Source organism: Sorex fumeus, unplaced genomic scaffold, assembly GCF_029834395.1.
Source record: "Sorex fumeus unplaced genomic scaffold, SorFum_2.1 ptg000015l, whole genome shotgun sequence".
NCBI classification, from domain to species: Eukaryota; Metazoa; Chordata; class Mammalia; order Eulipotyphla; family Soricidae; genus Sorex; species Sorex fumeus.
The window spans coordinates 20,264,476-20,283,441 of record NW_026606072.1 but is presented as its reverse complement, the minus strand read 5'-3'; the positions used below and the strand labels follow the sequence as shown (position 1 = coordinate 20,283,441).

The 18,966-nt window shown below is 38.5% G+C and overlaps 1 protein-coding gene across 1 annotated transcript in view; it reads left to right on the top strand.

Moving 5' to 3' along the window:
• NDUFS4 (NADH:ubiquinone oxidoreductase subunit S4) overlaps positions 1-18,966 on the top strand; it is a 90,625-nt gene that overhangs the window by 64,125 nt on the left and 7,534 nt on the right. The window contains exons 3-4 of the mRNA XM_056112093.1: positions 2,674-2,846; positions 7,410-7,483. Of these exons, the coding sequence (XP_055968068.1) occupies positions 2,674-2,846; positions 7,410-7,483 (247 nt within the window). The remainder of the gene's footprint in view (positions 1-2,673; positions 2,847-7,409; positions 7,484-18,966) is intronic.

The window sequence follows — 18,966 nt, the reverse complement described above, 5'->3', positions numbered from 1 at the left end:
TACAGAATACAGAACAGCAAATTATGAACCAGTTACAAATGCTTGAGTGAATTCATAGAGGAGCTAAACTTTGGAACGTCCCAGATGTTAAATCTGTTCAGCACCTGATGAGGAAATTGCTTTAAAAGTAAAGTCATTAAATGTAATAATATTTGACATTTCTAATCTTTATGAATTGAGCATGATTACTGAAACGTTCATACCTTCAAAAATTAGGTACCAATTGCACTCTTTTTTTAATTCCATAGGCAAAGAACCTTTTTAAAATATGAGAATATTACTTGAAGTACATATTTGTGTAAATATTTATATGGCTCAATATGATAGTTTTCCTCAGATGAGCTGTGACAAAGTAATCACACCTAATTATTTGTGTAGATAGAAAGACATTGTGTTAAGCAGGGGATTAGTTGACTTTAAAATGATTTTTAAGGAATTGTTCTTTTAACCTATGGATTTAGAATTCTTAGAAAGGTTTTCTCTGTACATGTTGCAACATAAGTTTATGTATACTAATTAGTTGTTCCATAGTATTCATTAGAGTGGAACTACAAATTAAACATTGAACATGGGGGACACATTATGAGGAAATTGAAATTTACAAAGTACGTTTTCTGATTTTAACAAGTTCAATATGATTTCACATTAACTTTATAATCATAAGTCTAGAATTAACTTTATAAGTAGATCCATGATTTTAAAACTTTATAAAAATAATGTAGTTAACCCTAATATGATAGGATCTGATTAGATCTATTCAATAGGCTATTTTATCATTGCTAAATAGAAATCAAAACTGAATTACTTTATGTCTGTCACTATACTTTGATAGATGTTTATTTATGGCATCAAAATTGTGTGCATTATTAGTTGAGAAGAGAGTTCAACAGAAAAAGAGTGAAGGAAATTCCCTTAAGTTTTAAGCTCACAATTCTACAAAACTTTTTTTGATTATTTTCAGCCACACCTGGCAGTGCTCTGGGGTGACTTCTGGTCTGCACTCAGGAATCACTCCTGGTGGTGCTCAGGGAACCATATGGGGTGTCAGAGATCTAACCCAGGTCATCTGTGTACACAGTAAATGCCCTACCTGTTGTACTATCACAAAACTTTTTTGGCTTACCAGTGTATAACAGATTTGGGAGTGGTGGGGGGTGGGTAAGGTTAAGTCACACCTTGGTAGTACTCACGGCTTACTCCTGGCTCTCTGCTTAGAATCATAAGTGGTGCCAGATCATACATGCAGGTGAGAGAAAGTACCTTAAAACCTGTACTATGTCTCTGACCCTGTATAGTAGATTAATGTACTATTTTCTGTTCCATTGGTTTCCCTAAAGGGAAGTAATTAAAAGTGCTAATTAGGGGCCAGAGAGATAGTTCAGTGGAGGCTGGAATTCACCACATGATGGATCCCAGCCTTGGAACTTCTGTGCTTGGGAGTTCTGCCAGGAGCAACCCCTAAGCACAGAGCATAGAGTAGGCCAGAACTGACAGATGTGGACCCAAAACAAAACACTGTCACTGTCTCTGGCCTCCTATTGTTCATCAATTTGTTCGAGTGGGCCCAGTAACGTCTCCATTGTGACACTTGCTACTGTGTTTGGCATATCGAATACGTCACAGGTAACTTGCCAGTCTTTGCTGTGCGGGCGAGATACTCTCTGTAGCTTGCCAGGCTATCCGAGAGGGGCAAAGGAATCGAACCTGGATTGGCCAGGTCGGCCAGGTCAGCCACGTGCAAGGCAAACACCCTACCCACTGTGCTATCACTCCAGCCCCAAAACAAACATGCAAATTAAAAGTCACTGTCCTCCCATTGTTCATCGATTTTGCTCAAGCAGGCCCAGTAATGTCTCCTTTGTGACACTTGTTACTGTGTTTGGCATATTGAATACATCATGGGTAGCTTGCCAGACTTTGCCATTTGGGGCGATACTGTTGGTAGCTTGCCGGGCTCCCTGAGAGGGGCGGGAGAATCAAACCTGGATGGACTGCGTGCAAGGCAAACACTGTACCAGCTGTGCTATCGCTCCAGCCCAAATTAAAAGTAATTGCTTTTAATTGTTCACAGAAGTTTAATATCTTATTATGAACACTGACACAGACACTGCTGGTGTTAGGTTTTCTTTCTGTTTTTTTTTTTTTCTTTTTGGGTCATACTCACCATTGCACAGGGTTATTCCTGGCTCATGCACTCAGGAATTACTCCTGGTGGTGCTTGGGGAACCATATGGGATGCTGGAAATCGAACCCGGGTCGGCCACGTGCGAGGCAAATGCCCTATCCACTGTACTATCACTCCAGCCCCAATTTTCTTTCTGTTCAATATTTACTTTTAATATCCCTTTACATTCTTTCCTGCTAACTAGTTAAACCTGCTCATGAAATAAGAGTCTTGACCAGAGAAATTCTTTGTTGGACAAAGAATCAAAGGGATCTAATTTTTTTTTAAATGAATCCTCTTTCACTCCACGCTAACCTCTACAGTTGTGCTATTTCTATATGTTAAAGTAGAAATTTATATATAAAATAGAACACTTAAGTATTCCGGAAAGTTTCAATAAAACCTTTTTTATAAACAAATCTGAACAGAGTTGCATGATATAGGGAGCAGCAAAAATGCATTAGATTATATATGGATTGGTAGAAATTTGTTTTTTTTTTTTTCTATAGGATATCACTACTTTAACTGGTGTTCCAGAAGAGCATATCAAAACTCGAAAAGTCCGGATCTTTGTTCCTGCTCGGAATAACATGCAGTCTGGAGTAAACAATACAAAGAAATGGAAGATGGAGTTTGATACCAGGGAGCGTTGGGAAAATCCTTTGATGGGTTGGGCATCGACGTAAGTATTTTTATTCGATTTGATTGATTTGATCTGAGTATGTTTTCAGCACTTTTTCTATGCAGATTTTTCTTTGAAACATGCCATCTTTAAAATCACAATGACAGTGCTTTGTGAGATCTTTTGTTCAATATGTTCAGTGACAGACATCCCGGCGTTACTCAGCACAGTAGCACTGGGTAGCACTGTCCTCCTGTCGTTCATCGATTTGCTTGAGCTGGCGCTAGTAACATCTCACAACAGATTGTCAGACTTGTTGATACTGTGTTTGGCATATCAAGTACATCACGGTAGCTTGCCAGGCTTTGCCATGCGGGCGAGATACTCTCAGTAGCTTGCTGGGCTCTCTGAGAGGGGCGGAGGAATCCAACCCAGGTCACTGCGTGCAAGGCAAATGCCCTACCCGCTGTGCTTATTGCTCCAGCCCAGTAAACCATAAAATTGTTTTAAGAGTTCTGTTGGGAAAGTGGATAAAGGATCAAACATGGAAACCTCTCAGGGTCTGTATTGCAAACCATAATGTCCAAAAGTAGAGATAGATTATGGGGAATCATGTCTGCCATGGAGGCAGGGGGGAAGGTGGGAAAGGGGTGGTATACCGGGGATATTGGTGGTGGGGAATGTGCACTGGTGGAGGGATGGGTGTTTGATCATTGTGTGATTGTAACCCAAACATGAAAGCTTGTAACTCTCTCAATAAAATTTTTTAAAAAGTAAAAAAAAAATTAATTAAAGAAAAAGAGTTCTGTTGGATAAAACTGACTTGATACTGTTAGCATGTTGTATAAACTCCATGTGTTAATGATATACTATGTGAAAAAGTTAACAATTTAGTGGCAACTTTTAAATTAAAGAAATATATTATTATATTTAACAATATATTATTATTGTTTAAAGGGTAGGAGATTGGATAAGTTTTATTGAATACAGTATTCACAGTATTGTTAATTTTTGTGTTTTGGTGCTTGTTACTGTTTAATAAATTAGCCCCAAATTAATTACTTTGGGGCTATAATGGTAGTCCAGTAGGTAGGGTGCTTGCTTTGCACACTGCCAACTTGGATTTGGTCTCTGGCATCCTTTATGGTTCTCCAGTTGTTGAAATGTTTTGATTATTCCTTTTTATTAGACAAGATTTTAATGTGCTCATCTGTATTCCAGACTCAATTAGTAATGCATTCCCAATAATAAATCATTATTTGTAATGTGTATACACACACACACACACACACACACACACATATATATCATCTCTAGGAAAATCACTTCATATACCTTTGAATAATTTCTGTAACTTTCCCTCCACAATCATTAATCGGGCATATGCCATGGGGAGCTTGCCAGGCTCTTCCGTGCAGGCGGGATACTCTCAGTAGCTTGCCAGGCTCTCTGAGAGGGACGGAGGAATCGAACCCGGCTCGGCCGCGTGCAAGGCAAACGCCCTACCGCTGTGCTATCGCTCCTGCCCTAAACATGAAGAAAGTACAATAAGAAAATATATCATATGGCTAGAGATAGTACACTGTACAAGGTGCTTGCCCTACCAATGACCAACCTGGGTTCTGTCCTCTAGACCTGCCAAGCGTGATCCCTGATCACAGAGCCAGAAGTTGGTTCTGAGCACCGCTTGAGTTAGGCCCAAATACTGGGAAGAAAAGAAAGAAAGGAAATATATTATGACTTTATTTATTTAATTTGAGTAGAACAGAGTCTGTTTGCCATTATTATATTTGAGTCAGGATTATGTTGTTTATTTAATGGCATAAAAAGATTGCACGTATCATGAATCATTTGGCAGATAATTATTCTTCACAAAGGATACTTCATGGCATGGAACAAAAGGCAGTCTGCCAATCAGTATTCACAGTATTGTTAATTTTTGTGTTTTGGTGCTTGTTACTGTTTAATAAATTAGTTTTTAAATTATTGCTTGGACCAGGAATATAGCTACAGGTTCAATTTTCAGCACTGCTGGGCCCAAGCATTGCTTGGTTCTTGGAATATTCCTCCACTCTCACCCTTAATATTGTAGTGAATAAATCTTAAAATCAGTCTTGGACTTCTTTTAGTAGTCTAAATGCTATGAACACAGCCATGTGAGAATACCTCAAGTCATCAAGCTGCTTTCCAACCCTCCTAGTTATTGTCATGATTTCTAAAATAATAGATTAGTTTATGCTCTTTTTATTTATTTTGTTTTTACTTTGGTTTGGAGGCCTTTCCTATGGTGTTTAGGGGACCATACGTGATGTAAGGATGGAATGAGGGTGGACTGCATGTAAGACAAGTGCTTTCGCCCCTCTACTATTTCTCTGATCAATCTGATTTTAATAGCAGCTGATTGAAACCTCAATAGTGAGAGTTCATTAAATAAAGACAAAAAAAAAGCACAAATTATATTTATGTTAAGACTGAGGAGAGAGCATACAATTGGAGAGGGATAGAGAGTATGGAAGATTTTGTGGGAAAGGCTGGTGCTTAGTGTAAACCACAAGAAATGGTTGGAATGGAGCTCTATATACTAAAGTTAGTGATTTATTGCTGTATTTCAAGTGGAAGAAACAAACTCTAAAATGAAGAGAAATATTTTAGAGAATAGAAACATTTTAGAGACTAGGATAGAGAAACAGTGATCTTAATGACTTGGGTTTTTGTCTAAAGGGAATAATTTAAAAGACTAAAATGAGTACAGATCAGATTGTAAAACTGCCTAAATGCTAAGGATAGTTGATTGAAATTTATTTGGTAGACAGTGAAGACTACAATTTTTTGAGTTAGGATGTGACTCCCAGAGTTAAACTTTAAGAGGATTAATCTGGCAACACAATGAAGGATGGTTTGGAGACAAGAAAAATATAATTAGGGTGGTATTAACCATATAGTATAGTACTTAAGAAAGAATTCAAGTGACAGATATTGGTGGTGGCAGCACACCTCAGAGAGAACTGGAAGATACAGGAGATGAAGTAAAAAATGGTAAGAGTAGAAAAGAAGTAATTAAAAGAAGGTTGGCTTATCATAAATGAGATCATTGTTTTATACTTTTGCAGGAACCACAGCTCTGGTCTTCTGCTTCCTAACTTTTCCCCTAGTTTGTTTTCTGTATTGTTTCTTAGTGTCGGTTAATTTTAAGCTAACTCATTAAATTACCTGGATCCAAGTTCCTAAGAATATACTTCTGTTCTTAGGATATATATACTCTGAAGTGGAGAAATCAATTTAAAATTAGTATTAGTTTTTAGTGCTCAATACAACCCGCCATTGTAAAGTTTTTTCACTTAAAGGTGGCATTTATGGTCCTAATATCTGATATACGAATCTCTTACGAATCTGAGAACTACAGTGCCTGACCAGAACTTCATCAGCAACAATTTGTGGGTCTTCCCTCCAGTGCTGTAGCCCATGCATTCTTTTTGTGTATTTCGTACTTATTAAATTATTTCCCTGAATCCTCTTTTCTTTATTTTACTTCCATGTTTCTAAACAGTGTTTAACAAAATGTTATATTCACCAGTTTGGGTTTTGATCCTTCCCTTCAGTATAGTGCCGAGAATCTAACGCTTAGTCTTAGGCTTGGAAGGCAGGTGCTCTACCACTGAGCTACATTCCCAGCCCTTTGATTCTTAATAAATATTGTAACTGGACAGCTGGTAGTGTGCTTGCCTTGCATGCTGCCGAGATGGGTCTTATCCCTGGTACCACATATGATTCAGAGCCTCTCTCCAGTATTGATACCTGAGCACAGAGCCAGGAATAAACCCTGAGCACCACTGGGCGTGGCCCGCAAGCCCTAAATACATACAGAAATATTTCTTGTAAAAAAATGGGGCTGGAGCAATAGCACAGCGGGTAGGGCGTTTGCCTTGCACGCGGCCGACCTGAGTTCAATTCCCAGCATCCCATATGGTCCCCCTGAGCGCCACCAGGAGTGATTCTTGAGTGCAGAGACAGTGCATTGCCGGGTGTGACCCAAAAAGCAAAAAAAAAAAAAAAAGTGCTCTACTTTTTAATAAAGATACTACTAAATGTGACTTTTTTGAAGTTGAATAATTATTTTGCAGTGAGCCTGTGAAACCTGTAAACATTGTCACTATTCTAAAATTAAAGAACTCAGATAGATCTAGGAGTTTTATTTTTTAAGTGGCCATATGCTTATAGGTCATTGTTACTAATGACGGAGAATTTATTAAGAAGCAGTGGATTTTGTTGCCATCTTTTTTATATTCAAATCTTAGTTGGGGAAGAGGGGGAATCTCATACCCAGTGTTGCTCATGGGACATGTAGCTGTATGTGGAACTGTGACCTCCTGCATGCTCTCCAACCCTTAACTCAAAAAGTTAAATAAATGCTTTATTTAAGACCAAAAATTGCCAAGTATTTTGCAGTTACAAATTTTAAAAAATTTGACAGTGCATGTTAAAGATATCTTATAAATATAAAATTTAAAAAGGGTAAGTTTGAGTTTATTTAAATAAGATATTCTCAATAATGTATTTATTTGCAACTGTTAATTTTCTAAAAATTTGAGTAAATTTTAAATTTGACATTTTTTTCCCTTACAGAGCTGACCCCTTGTCCAACATGGTTTTAACCTTCACTACTAAAGATGATGCCATTGCCTTTGCTGAGAAAAATGGTATGTTTGACTCATTCTACTTTGACAAAATCAAGAGACTTAATCAGAACCAGAGCCTTATAAAATTTGAGTTCAAAGAAATAATGGATTGGAGTGGCCACATGATTTGTAAAACAAAACTGCCCTAATTTGAATTAGAAGTCAGGAGTAAAATTTGGCTAAGTCCTACTTTTTGTGAAATCACTAACATTTAATTTTTGAACTCTAACTTAACAGCTTATTCTAGTTTTGATACCTGTTTTTTTTCTTCAAACTACAGTTTTATCTATTATATCTAATAGCTCTTCAATTATTTGAAAGTAGGTATATTCCTTCAAAAATTTTCCTGTCTATTTTTTTTATTATTATGGTGGGCCTAACATATTAGAGTTGAATCTTGCTACCAACAGAAATGCAAAATATTTTTCTAGTGTCAGGCAATACAGTATAACTTTTCAAAAAAGAGGCTTTTCAAAAAAGAATGGAAAAGGTTGTGGACCAACGTAACACATAGAAACAAAATTAAAGAATTAGACAAAATGAGACAGAGGAATATGTTCTCTCCTTGTCCTTTCCCCTCTCCCCTCAAAGCTGCGGGGGGGAACAAGATAGCCCCCCCTACAAAATACCTTAAAGAAACAGGTCAAGGGTCTTTTGGATAGCCTGGTGAATAAAGGACCTATTCTACAAGTGAGAAAGCATGAGTTTAATCCCTGGTGCCACTCACATATATTGAGCATGGCCCCTGTGATGCTGTTGTCTGGGACACGACATCACAACCAACCATTTGTGTTACCCCTGGTCTTTGCAACAACAAAAAAGTTCAAAGTAATGTTTATAATACTGCTTCCCAAACTTGAGAGAAGAGTGAGAACCGTAACTCAGAAATATTAAGAACAAAACAGAATTTAGAGAGCTGAAGGTTACAGTAAGAGCTAAAAGATTCATGCCAAGAGTTCAACAGCAGATTGGAGGCAGCATACGAGGAGTTGTTTGTGAGCTGGAAGATAACAAAGTAAAATGAAAAAGGGAATTTTAAGAAGTGATGGAACCCTTGGAACAAATTCCAGAGGAACAATATGTGCTTTATAGAGTCTTCAGGAGAGGAAAGATCAGAAAACTTAAAGAGATGATACCCCAAATTTGCTAATCTGTAGAAGGAAATTGACGCCCGTTTCCAGAAAACCTAGAGAAATACAAACATGAGCCCAAGAGATGAAAAGCCAATACATTCTAATTTAAAGCGTAAAACTTAAATATACAGAGAATATCAAAAGATGACACAGTGAGCTAAGCACTTACCTTGCAAGTGTGATTCAGTGAATTCAATTTCCAATAGCTACCACATGTCCTGAATCCCAGCAGCTGTGGGTTGTGCGTGCGTGCGTTCGTGCGTGTGTGTGTGTGTGTGTGTGTGTGTGTGTGTGTGTGTGTGTGTATGCGCGCACGCTCTGCTTTGCGAACGCTGGTGTCACAAACACGAGTCTGGCTGCATGGCCAGTCAACGGAAGTGTCTTTGAGAGCATGTGTGTGAGTGAACATCACAGTAACCTCTGGCAAGCACTATAGCCAGATTTTGTGAACAGTACAACTAAAGGATTGTATCCCTAGTGCCCAGTATACCAGTATTACACCCAAGTGTGTATGCAACTCCTAGCCATTACAACAGGAAGGGAAGGGGGAAATTAAGTAAAATCAGCCAGAGGCAGTCAACATATTACATATAAGGAGAAACACCAGAAGGTTATTACCAGGATTTTCAGCATAGTTTGCATGCCAGAAGACAGTGACATGACATAGTCAAAAGTGCTGAAAAGGAAAAATAGGATCCTCTGCTTGGCAGAGTTATCAGTTGAAGGGGAGACTAGATCAGCAAAAGCTAAAGGAGTTTCTACTGCTAAATTCACCTTGTAAGAAATGTTTAGGGACTGGAGAGATAGTACAGTAGGTAGGGCAGTTGCTTTTCACACAGCAGACTGGGTTTGATCCTTGGCACCCCATATAAATTCCCAAACCCTCCGAGAATGATCCATAACAAAGTGAACTTCTCAGTACACTGAAAGCATAATATCTCATAATAAACTGTGATTTATTATGGCAATGTAGCAATGTATAGATGGTTAACATCCACAGATCTACCAATATGCTAAAGGTAAGGTAAAGGTAAAGGCCCTCCCATTGTTCATCGATTTGCTCAAGCGGGCCCAGTAACGTCTCCATCGTGAGACTTGTTGTTACTGTGTTTGGCATATCGAATACGTCACAGGTAGCTTGCCAGGCTTTGCCGTGCGGGTGAGATACTCTCGGTAGCTTGCCGGGCTCTCCAAGAGGAGCAGAGGAATCGAACTTGGGTCGGTCATGTTGGCTGCGTGCAAGGCAAACGTCCTACCCGCTGTGCAATCGGTAATAATGCAAAAAGCCTTTGACTAAATTTAGCATCCTTTATTGATAAGAACTCTTAAACTGTGTATTGTGGAAACATACCTGAACAATAGCCATATATGACAAACCCAAGTGACAGAGAATTGATGAAAGCTCTGCTACTTGGATCAGTAAGAGACAGGATGTCCATTTTCCCCCACTTTCATTCAACACAGTATTAGTTCTAGCCACAGTAATTAGAGAAGGAAAAGGAAAAACTTCCAAATTGAAAGGCCCCCAAACAAAAATAAATAACTTTTCACTAGTAGCAGATTCTGTGCTACCACATATACATGAATTCCTAAAGAAATTGCTAAAGTAATAACCAGTGGAATTGCCATATCCAGAATCAAAATACAGAAATCTGTGTATTTATATACATAAATATAAACTACCAGAAAAAAGTATTCAGAACACATTTGTATACAAAAAATATACCCAGAAATTTTCAGATTTAGTTGTGTTCTAGAAAAGTTGGCAGTATGGGTCATCAGGATCTTTGTGAAATAAATAGTATGGAGAAAGAGTAATATGATTTGTGTGGTGAATATAATAAAAGGAAACAAATTTTAAATGCCTTCTAATTTCAGACTCAGATAATAAATACCATCATAGGAGAGCTAGTCACTATGCTAAGTGTTTTTCATACATTTATTTAATCCTTAGTGCATCTCTGAAATAGAACAGAGATTTTTCTCACTTTATATTTAAGAAAAATAAATTTTTGAGACATTAAGTAAAATTAAAAAGGTTACCTACCTGTTAGTGGGTATGTTTTTACTTAAAAATACTCATGCTCATTTATTTATGCATTATTTATGACTTTTCAGCTATGGTGCAGTTTCAATATTTGTAATTGCTGTTGTAAGAGAAACATGGCAACTGAAGTCTAAAAATAAATTCAGTTTTGCCATTTACAAAAATATTTTAAGAGATTCTATTCGAAATTGTTATATATGATATATCTAATAATATTGGGCCTTAATATTGAGGCCCTTTCTCTCTAAGGGCAAACTTGTTCTGTGCTGTATTTCCACCTGATGATGGGTAAAAGAAAGCACTTCGGAATGCAAACTGGTACCAGAAGGTCCTAGAACCTCTGGCCCGCTGAGCACTGGAGGCATCTCCCCCACCTCCACCCGTACTCCCCCCTCCATATGAAACAAGTATTGGCTGGAAACTTGCCAATAAAGTGCATTACTGCTACAAGGAATTTAGCATCATACTCTCAGCCATTCTGCAAAATTCTCCAAAAGACCTGTAGAGAAATTTTGTATTCCAGTGTTCCACTGGAAAATGCTTTTTGCTTTTGGACCAAAGTTGGCAGTGCTTAGGGGTTTGTGCTCAATGCTCAGTTTTGCTCCTGGGACTGTGGTGCCTGGGAAAGACTCAGGGCCTCTTGCACGCTCCAGCTATTTCTCCAATCCCAACGCCAAATTTGTTGTGTCGCCCCATCCCCTCATATTTAACGGGCCGAGCCGGGTTCGATTCCTCTGCCCCTCTTGGAGAGCCTGGCAAGCTACTGAAAGTAACTTGCTTGCATGGCAAAGCCTGGCAAGCTCCCTGTGACATAATCAATATGCCAAACACAGTAACAACAAGTCTCACAATGAAGACATTACTGTGCCCGCTCGAAAAAAATCAATGAACAATGGGAGGACAGTGCTAATATTGAGGCCCATTCTTTAGCTTTCCTAGGATTTTTATTAATTCAAAACACCATTTATCCTAATGATTTGAAGGATCTGTGCTTAATAGGTATTAAGTATACCAAAGTTCTTATTTTTTCTTACTACGTAATCTGTTTGCTCCAGCTCTGCTTTCTGTCTTTGTCCCCAAACCTGCTCTGTACTTCTCCATTCATATTCATTTTGTTTATTTGTCGTCCTTATCCTTGCGTATGAGAGTCTCCGTAAAAATCTGGAGCCACACACATATATACAGTACTTGAAAATGTGTTTATTTTAAATTGAGGTATGATGTAAGCATAAAATAAATATTTACTGGGTTTCAGTGACATATTTTTTAAAGTATATGCAGTGTCTTTATATTTATTACATATGGGAATATTTTAGAAATATCTGGCTGTGAAAATGATAAAAATTAATGTGTTTTCAGTTTTCTGCAACTACTAAAAAGTTAAAAAATTTTGCTATCATTGCTTTTATTGGGCTGAACTAATCTAGAATATATAACAATATGCAAGATATTCTATATTTTAATATTTCATACTGTGTAATAGGTATAATAAATAAGACCATATCCAACTTTGCAAAATTCACCTTATTTTTACTTTGAGTTATATTTTTGGCTTTTAGGCAATAAATCAAGGGTAAGTGGAAACTTTTATGTGTATACAATGAAACAAATAGCTAAGGTAAAGGTAAAGGTAAAGGCCCTCCCGTTGATCGTCGATTTGCTCGAGCGGGCCCAGTAACGTCTCCATTGGAGACTTTGTTGTTACTGTGTCTGGCATATTCAATACTCTCGGTAGCTTGCCGGGCTCTCGTATTAATTTGTATTACATGACAAAATATTCTGTTAATCACCTATTTAAAAAATCTAAGTATATATATATATTTTTAGTTGGGCTGGAGCGATAGCACAGCGGGTAGGGCATCTGCCTTGCACGCAGCCAACATGGCCGACCTGAGTTCGATTCCTCCGCCCCTCTCGGAGAGCCCGGCAAGCTACCGAGAGTATTAGATATGCCAGACACAGTAACAACAAAGTCTCCAATGGAGATGTTACTGGGCCCTGTTAATCGTCGATTGCCTCGAGCAGGCCCCAGTAACGTCTCTTTCATCCTAGCCCTGAGATTATATTCACGGCTCTTTAGGAGTATGAGACCCATCATTGTTACTGGTATTTGGCATATTTGGTACGCCACGGGGAGTTTGCCAGACTCTGCCCTGTGGGCAGGCTACATTCGATAGCCTGCAAGTTTGTCCAAAGTAGGAATGAGATAATAAGATGTCATAAAAAAAAGTTTTGATAAGATGTCGCGCGGCCACGAATGCGGCCGCGCGGTTCCGGTATCTGGATTTTATAGTCTCTGAGTCTTGGCCGCTGATGGGATTACACGGCGCCAGGGGGCCAGGTGGTGGGTGTGACCCCCGCCTGCTGGAATTTGGAGGATCTGGATGGAAGATGCTCGACTCCAATCCGAGTAGGCTTGGAGGTCTCGGCCCCGGAACCCGCATGGCTTTGACCCTCTGCCAGTACCTTCATGTGTGTGGAGAGTGGTCTCAGCATGCTGGTGGCTGGTCCTGGAGGTCTTCGGCTGCCGGAGCCCTGGTCAGGGCGGGGAGGAAAGCTCAACCTGCTCCCCTCCAAGGGGTCCCGGCGAGGGACACCCAGGCGCGGGGGCAAAAGACTGCATTGTTCTCGTCCGGGATCTGGATTTTATAGTCTCTGAGTCTTGGCCGCTGATGGGATTACATGGCGCCAGGGGGCCAGCAAATCGATGATCAACGGGAGGGCCTTTACTTTACTTACTTTACTTTAGTTGGGCTGGAGTGATAGCACGGTGGGTAGGGCATTTGCCTTGAACGCGGCCAACCAGGCTGACCCGAGTTCAATTCCTTCACCTTTGATTTCTCTGCCCCTCTTGGAGAGCCCGGCAAGCTACCGAGGGTATCTCGCCCGCTCGGCAAAGCCTGGCAAACTACCCGTGATGTATTCGATATGCCAAACACAGTAACAAGTCTCACAATGTTACTGTGCCCACTCAGCAAATCTGTGAACAACAGGACAGTGACAGTTATATATTTTAGTTGGGCACTTGGGCCACACCTAGCTATACTCAGGACGAATTCCTGAATGGTTAGGGGGTTCTTGCAGGGGGACAGAGTAAGAGACCAATATGCTCTGCGGGATGAATTTGGGTCAACTGTTTGCAAGGCAAGTACCTTAACCCCTGCACTATCTATGGTCCTGTTTTTAGTTTCTTAGACAAGGTATTATCTGTCCTCATTTTATGTAATGCCCTTATCTTTGAGATTGAAACTCTCCTCTTCCTCTATGCCTGAAACTCATCTTGCTTAATTAAGTACGCTTGAATTTCTTCTGATGCCAAATCTCACCTTCCATAGAAGGCTGTTTCTGTGAAACTAGATACTGGGAAAGGAGAAAAAAAAGACTATGAATACCTTCCCAAGATTACTTTTTCCTCTTGCTTCTCACCTCCCACTAACTTTCCTCTCCCAACACATTCTCATAGTCAATACAAAGAGTTTGAGTCTTGACTAACAGGGCCTCATCCCAAAGATCTTTCTTTGAGCTCACCAGTATTTAAGAGGAACTCTACAGAAATGCGCTTTCTTTCTTTACAAAGGTTATCTGGGTTTTCTTCTGAAATGTAGATGAACCTTGTTTTAGGTTTTGTGTGTACCATTCCCTCTGAGGCTTTTGTCTTTCCTAGTGTTTGTTGGTGTGATGGAAGGTTGAGGGAAGGAAGCTGTGGAAATGTGAATGGTAGAAGGCTAAGATCTAATGCCATTTACATGCTAATGACCCAGAAATGGCTCCCCCACCTCCCTTTTGATCTAATTTGAAACTTTGTGACTTTCCCTTGGTATATATAGTACCTCTTGTGTTTTTTTCTCTTTGCTGTTAGTTGTAAAAGTTCTTTGAAATTCTCAAAATAGAAGAAGGCTTCTTTCGTGAGTAAGAGGACAGGATAAATCATGGGACTTCATTAAGAGGAAAATCCTCTTCTGAATAGGTGGCAGGAAAGGAAACCAGAGAAAATAAAGATAGATGTGTAGTCCAGGAGCTAGAGTTATTACAGAAGTGGATACCATTAGCAGGATCTGAACTTCCACCTAATTTAAGCCTTCCATTGAGGGTCTCAACCTCAAATTTACATAGGGTCAAAGATAGTTTTAAAACAAAGATTAGAATGTTGTCTCGCATACATATAGGTTAATAGAATTATTCACCCATTTGATATTAAAGACTGAGGTTAGTGTTCAATCAGTTCAAAGTTAAACATCAAAAAATTATTTTTTATAAAAAAGGATATTGGAATATGGTGGGGGTGGAGTTGATTATTCAATACAACATAGGAATAGTTAATAGTGTTACTGAGAGACAAGCTACTGGGGTAAAATCTGATAACCTGGAAGTAGAACATGTAATATGTGATAAATTCCTATTAAAACAAAATTTCTTTCTACTCTTCTCCCTTTTTAAAAAGTTTAAAAGTATCATGATCATAAAAGAAGATTGGATTAATTATTTAGATCACTGTAAGAAGTTAATTTGCCATTGTAGTGAAAGGGAAAAAAATTTCCCCTACCATTCTAGTTTCTTGACTTGAGACTCTTCTGTAATAAAAGAGCAGATTAATAGATAAAAATATATACAGATATTTAATATCATGTATACTTCTGATTAATAATGGGAGATAACCTAGTGTTTAAAGACAAGACCATGCTACTAAACCAAGATTTAATACTGAAGTGGTACAATATGGAAAGTATCATGCTAAGCGAAATGAGTCAGAGAGGGATAGACATAGAAAGATTGCATTCATCTGGGGGATATAAAGTAACAAAATATGAGATTAATACCCAAGAATAGCTGAGATCAACACCAGGAGGATTACTCCATAGCTTAGAGGCCAGCCGGGTATTCTAGGGGAAAGGGCAGTTCAGATAGAGAAGGGAGCACCAAATAAAGGGTATTTGGAGGGTCCTCCCAGGAGGGGAGATGCATGTCGAAAGTAGACTATGGACTGAACATGATTGCCACTCAATGCCTCTTTTGCAGACCAGAACACCTAAAAGGAGAGAGAGAACACAGGGGATTGCCCTGCCACAGAGGCAGGGGAGGATGGGGGGATGGGGTGGGGGGGATATTATCCATGGTGGTGGAAAATGGGCACTGGTGGAAGGATGGGTATTTGATCATTGTATGACTGAAACCCAAGCACAAAGATTTGTAAATCTACAACTGTACCTCATGGTGCTTCACTAATTGAAAAAAAAAAAAAGATTTAATACTGAACTGAATTGTGGCTTTAAACCTTCCCAAGATGGCAGTCTTAACCTATCATAGTAACTGCAAATTAATCTTCGTGATCTTAAGCTCCTGTCTTTCTGTTAGAAAAGAGTGGCCTTACTTGACTTATCTTTTGCTAAAGAACCTCCTTGTCATGCCCTTTGCTTATAAAAGCTTTCCATTTTGTTCAACTCCTTAGAGTTCCCTCTGCTAGCTAGATGGGCAGCATCTGTTTCACAGAAACGGTCTTCAATGGAAAGTGGCATGTGGTAAAAGCAAAACGTGAAGTACTGATGCAGGGTAGTTGCAGGAATTATGAATAACAGGAAGAAGAGGAATTTTAATCTCAGAGATAAGGGCATTCTTACATAAAATGAGGGACTGATAATACTTAAAAAACTGAAAATAAAGTACGGGAGGGTAAGGTGCTTGTATGCAGCTGACCCAGTTGCCTTCTACTAGTCACTGGATGAAACCAATTAGATTTCCAGACTTATCTAAATGGATTTGGTTAATATGAGGGAAGATGATAGAATGCCTAAAGCCACCACCTTGAATGCCATCTTCAGTACAAAAAATATTGGTAGTGGAGAAGACAATTGTGAGAAATTATCAGACAAAGCATAGTAAATAATCAAGGTTATTAGCAGATTTAAGCCCAAACCTTCATTGAATAATTTCTAAAAGTTCAGTCATTTACCTTTTCCTAGTTAGAGAGGAAGACAAAAATTTTCCATATTAATTTACATGACAATCACAAAAGGACAATTTCTTGTCTGTTTTCAAAGATTTTACTGTTTCTAAAAATAAAAAAAGAGGGGGCTGGAGCAATAGCACAGTGGGTAGGGCGTTTGCTTTGCACACAACCAACCCGGGTTCAATCCCCAGCATCCCATGTGGTCCCCTGAGCACCGCCAGGGGTAATTCCTGAGCGCAGAGCCAGGAGTGACCCCTGTGCATCGCCGGGTGTGACCACAAAATAAAAAGAATAATAATCAGCCAAAAAAGAATTCTTTACCACGATGCGAATTTTAGGGTGGCATAATCTATACCATCATCACATAAGCTTTAAATTTGCTTTGTAGAAAATTTTCCAGTAAGGAATATCAAAGTGGACTTTCCAAAGCCTCATGAGCCTAGAAAGCCAAGCAATAACTTGACACCAGATTTCTCCTGTAGTTTTTACTAATTTCTTCTTTTCTTGAGTCCTGGTTTAGCCAATTCGTACCGCCTCAGGGAACTCTGTAAACCCATTGTCTGGTCATTTTTTTTTCTTGGAAGGAATTTGTTAGCATTGGCTCCGTAAACTTTCCTTTAGTTGAGCAATAGCACAGTGGGTAGGGCGTTTGCCTTGCAGGAGGCTGACCCAGGCCGACCCCAGTTCGATTCCTCCGCCCTTCTCAGAGGGCCCTGCAAGCTACCGAGAGTATCGCACCCGCAGGGCAGAGCCTGGCAAGCTACCCGTGATGTATTCGATATGCCAAAAACAGTAACAAGAAGTCTCACAATAGAGACATTACTGGTGCCCACTCGAGCAAATCGATGAACAGTGGGAGGACAGTGCTACAGTGCAGTGCCACTGATTGAGAATCATTTTAAAATATGTTGTTCCAGGTAAGCTCTTGGCTGCTTAACAGTACTTCAATTATGTTCTAGTAACAAGGAGGATATATTGCTATTGAATTCATACAAGTAATTGTATCATCATGAAAATAAGAATATTCACCGTCAAAGAGCTGGAGCACCTGCAGTAGTTCAGGGGTTGATGCTCTCCACTAAATGCTCCCACCCCCAACTGAGCTGCAAGTAACCCATCCCCTCAGCACTGCTAGGTATGGTCCAAGAATATTCAGCAAGAGTTCCCAGATTCAATAGGGGTTTTAATTTGAAAATAAAATGTCATTTATAAATTTTAATTTGCAAAGCAGAGTCTACTAAATCATAATGAGTTACAGAAACCTTAAAAGGAAATGGACTTTCTCAAGTGTTTTTAAACAAACCTTAAAAATATAAAAATATTTCAGACAGAAACTGTGATACTTATGTTTTTATTCTGTTTTATAAAATTCTTCTGGGATCATCAGTATATCTACTTAATAACTAGAGTTCCGGAAGTTCTGACTTAGTCCACTTGATATGTTTAAAATTGTTTGGTGCTTTTGGAAGCTTATAACCAAAAGTATCAAATGTATTCCTATGTGGTATTCATTTTTGTTAAAGACATAGCACTCTGGCTTATTGTTTACTATAATAATTGCTTTTAGGAGAGTATCAGTATAACAAACTTAATAATGTATATAGTTACATTATTGATAATCTAAAATAAAAAATAAGAATATAACAATGTAGTCATTCCAAAAATATTATAGACAAAATATTTGTAAATAATTATCAGTGCCTCTTTTCAAAGAAAACAATACATATTTGCCTAATTTATAAAAATTAATGACATCTTTACAGAGAAAAAAATCTTAATATAACATAAATATGCCAAACATGGAAAGAATGATCTAATAATTATTAGCTATATTCTGTGCACTTGTATATTACAAAAAAAAACTCCTTAGGTAAATGATAAGGATTTGCAGTTGACAAATACTCACCTAGCCTACAAGATACAGGGTCCAAAATAAAGATGCAACCGAGTTAATCTTTTTTAAAATAATTGAAACTGTAACTGATAGTCAGTTGTCTGATATCAGGCAAACACCACTTTGTTAGCAGATCTCTATATTTAGCTTACTGCACACAGCTTCAATAATGTTTACCATAATCATTAAACTCTAGGTAAGGAATCTCTTCTGACTTAAAATCTCTCCATATAGCTTAACATCTATCCATATAGTAATAACATAGCCAATAAAAACCTATTTCTAGCACCTCTCTTTTTTTTTCAAGATGGAAAGAAGGATTTTTTAGGGGTCCTCTAGGGAATCTCAAAGATTGATTTAGTTTCAAAGATATTATGAAAGTTAAATAAAACCTTTGCAGTCTAAGCAGTTTACACAAATAAAATAGTCTTTTGTAATATAGGTGGAGGCAGTAAACAATAAAGTAATAAAATGAACCCATGGAAA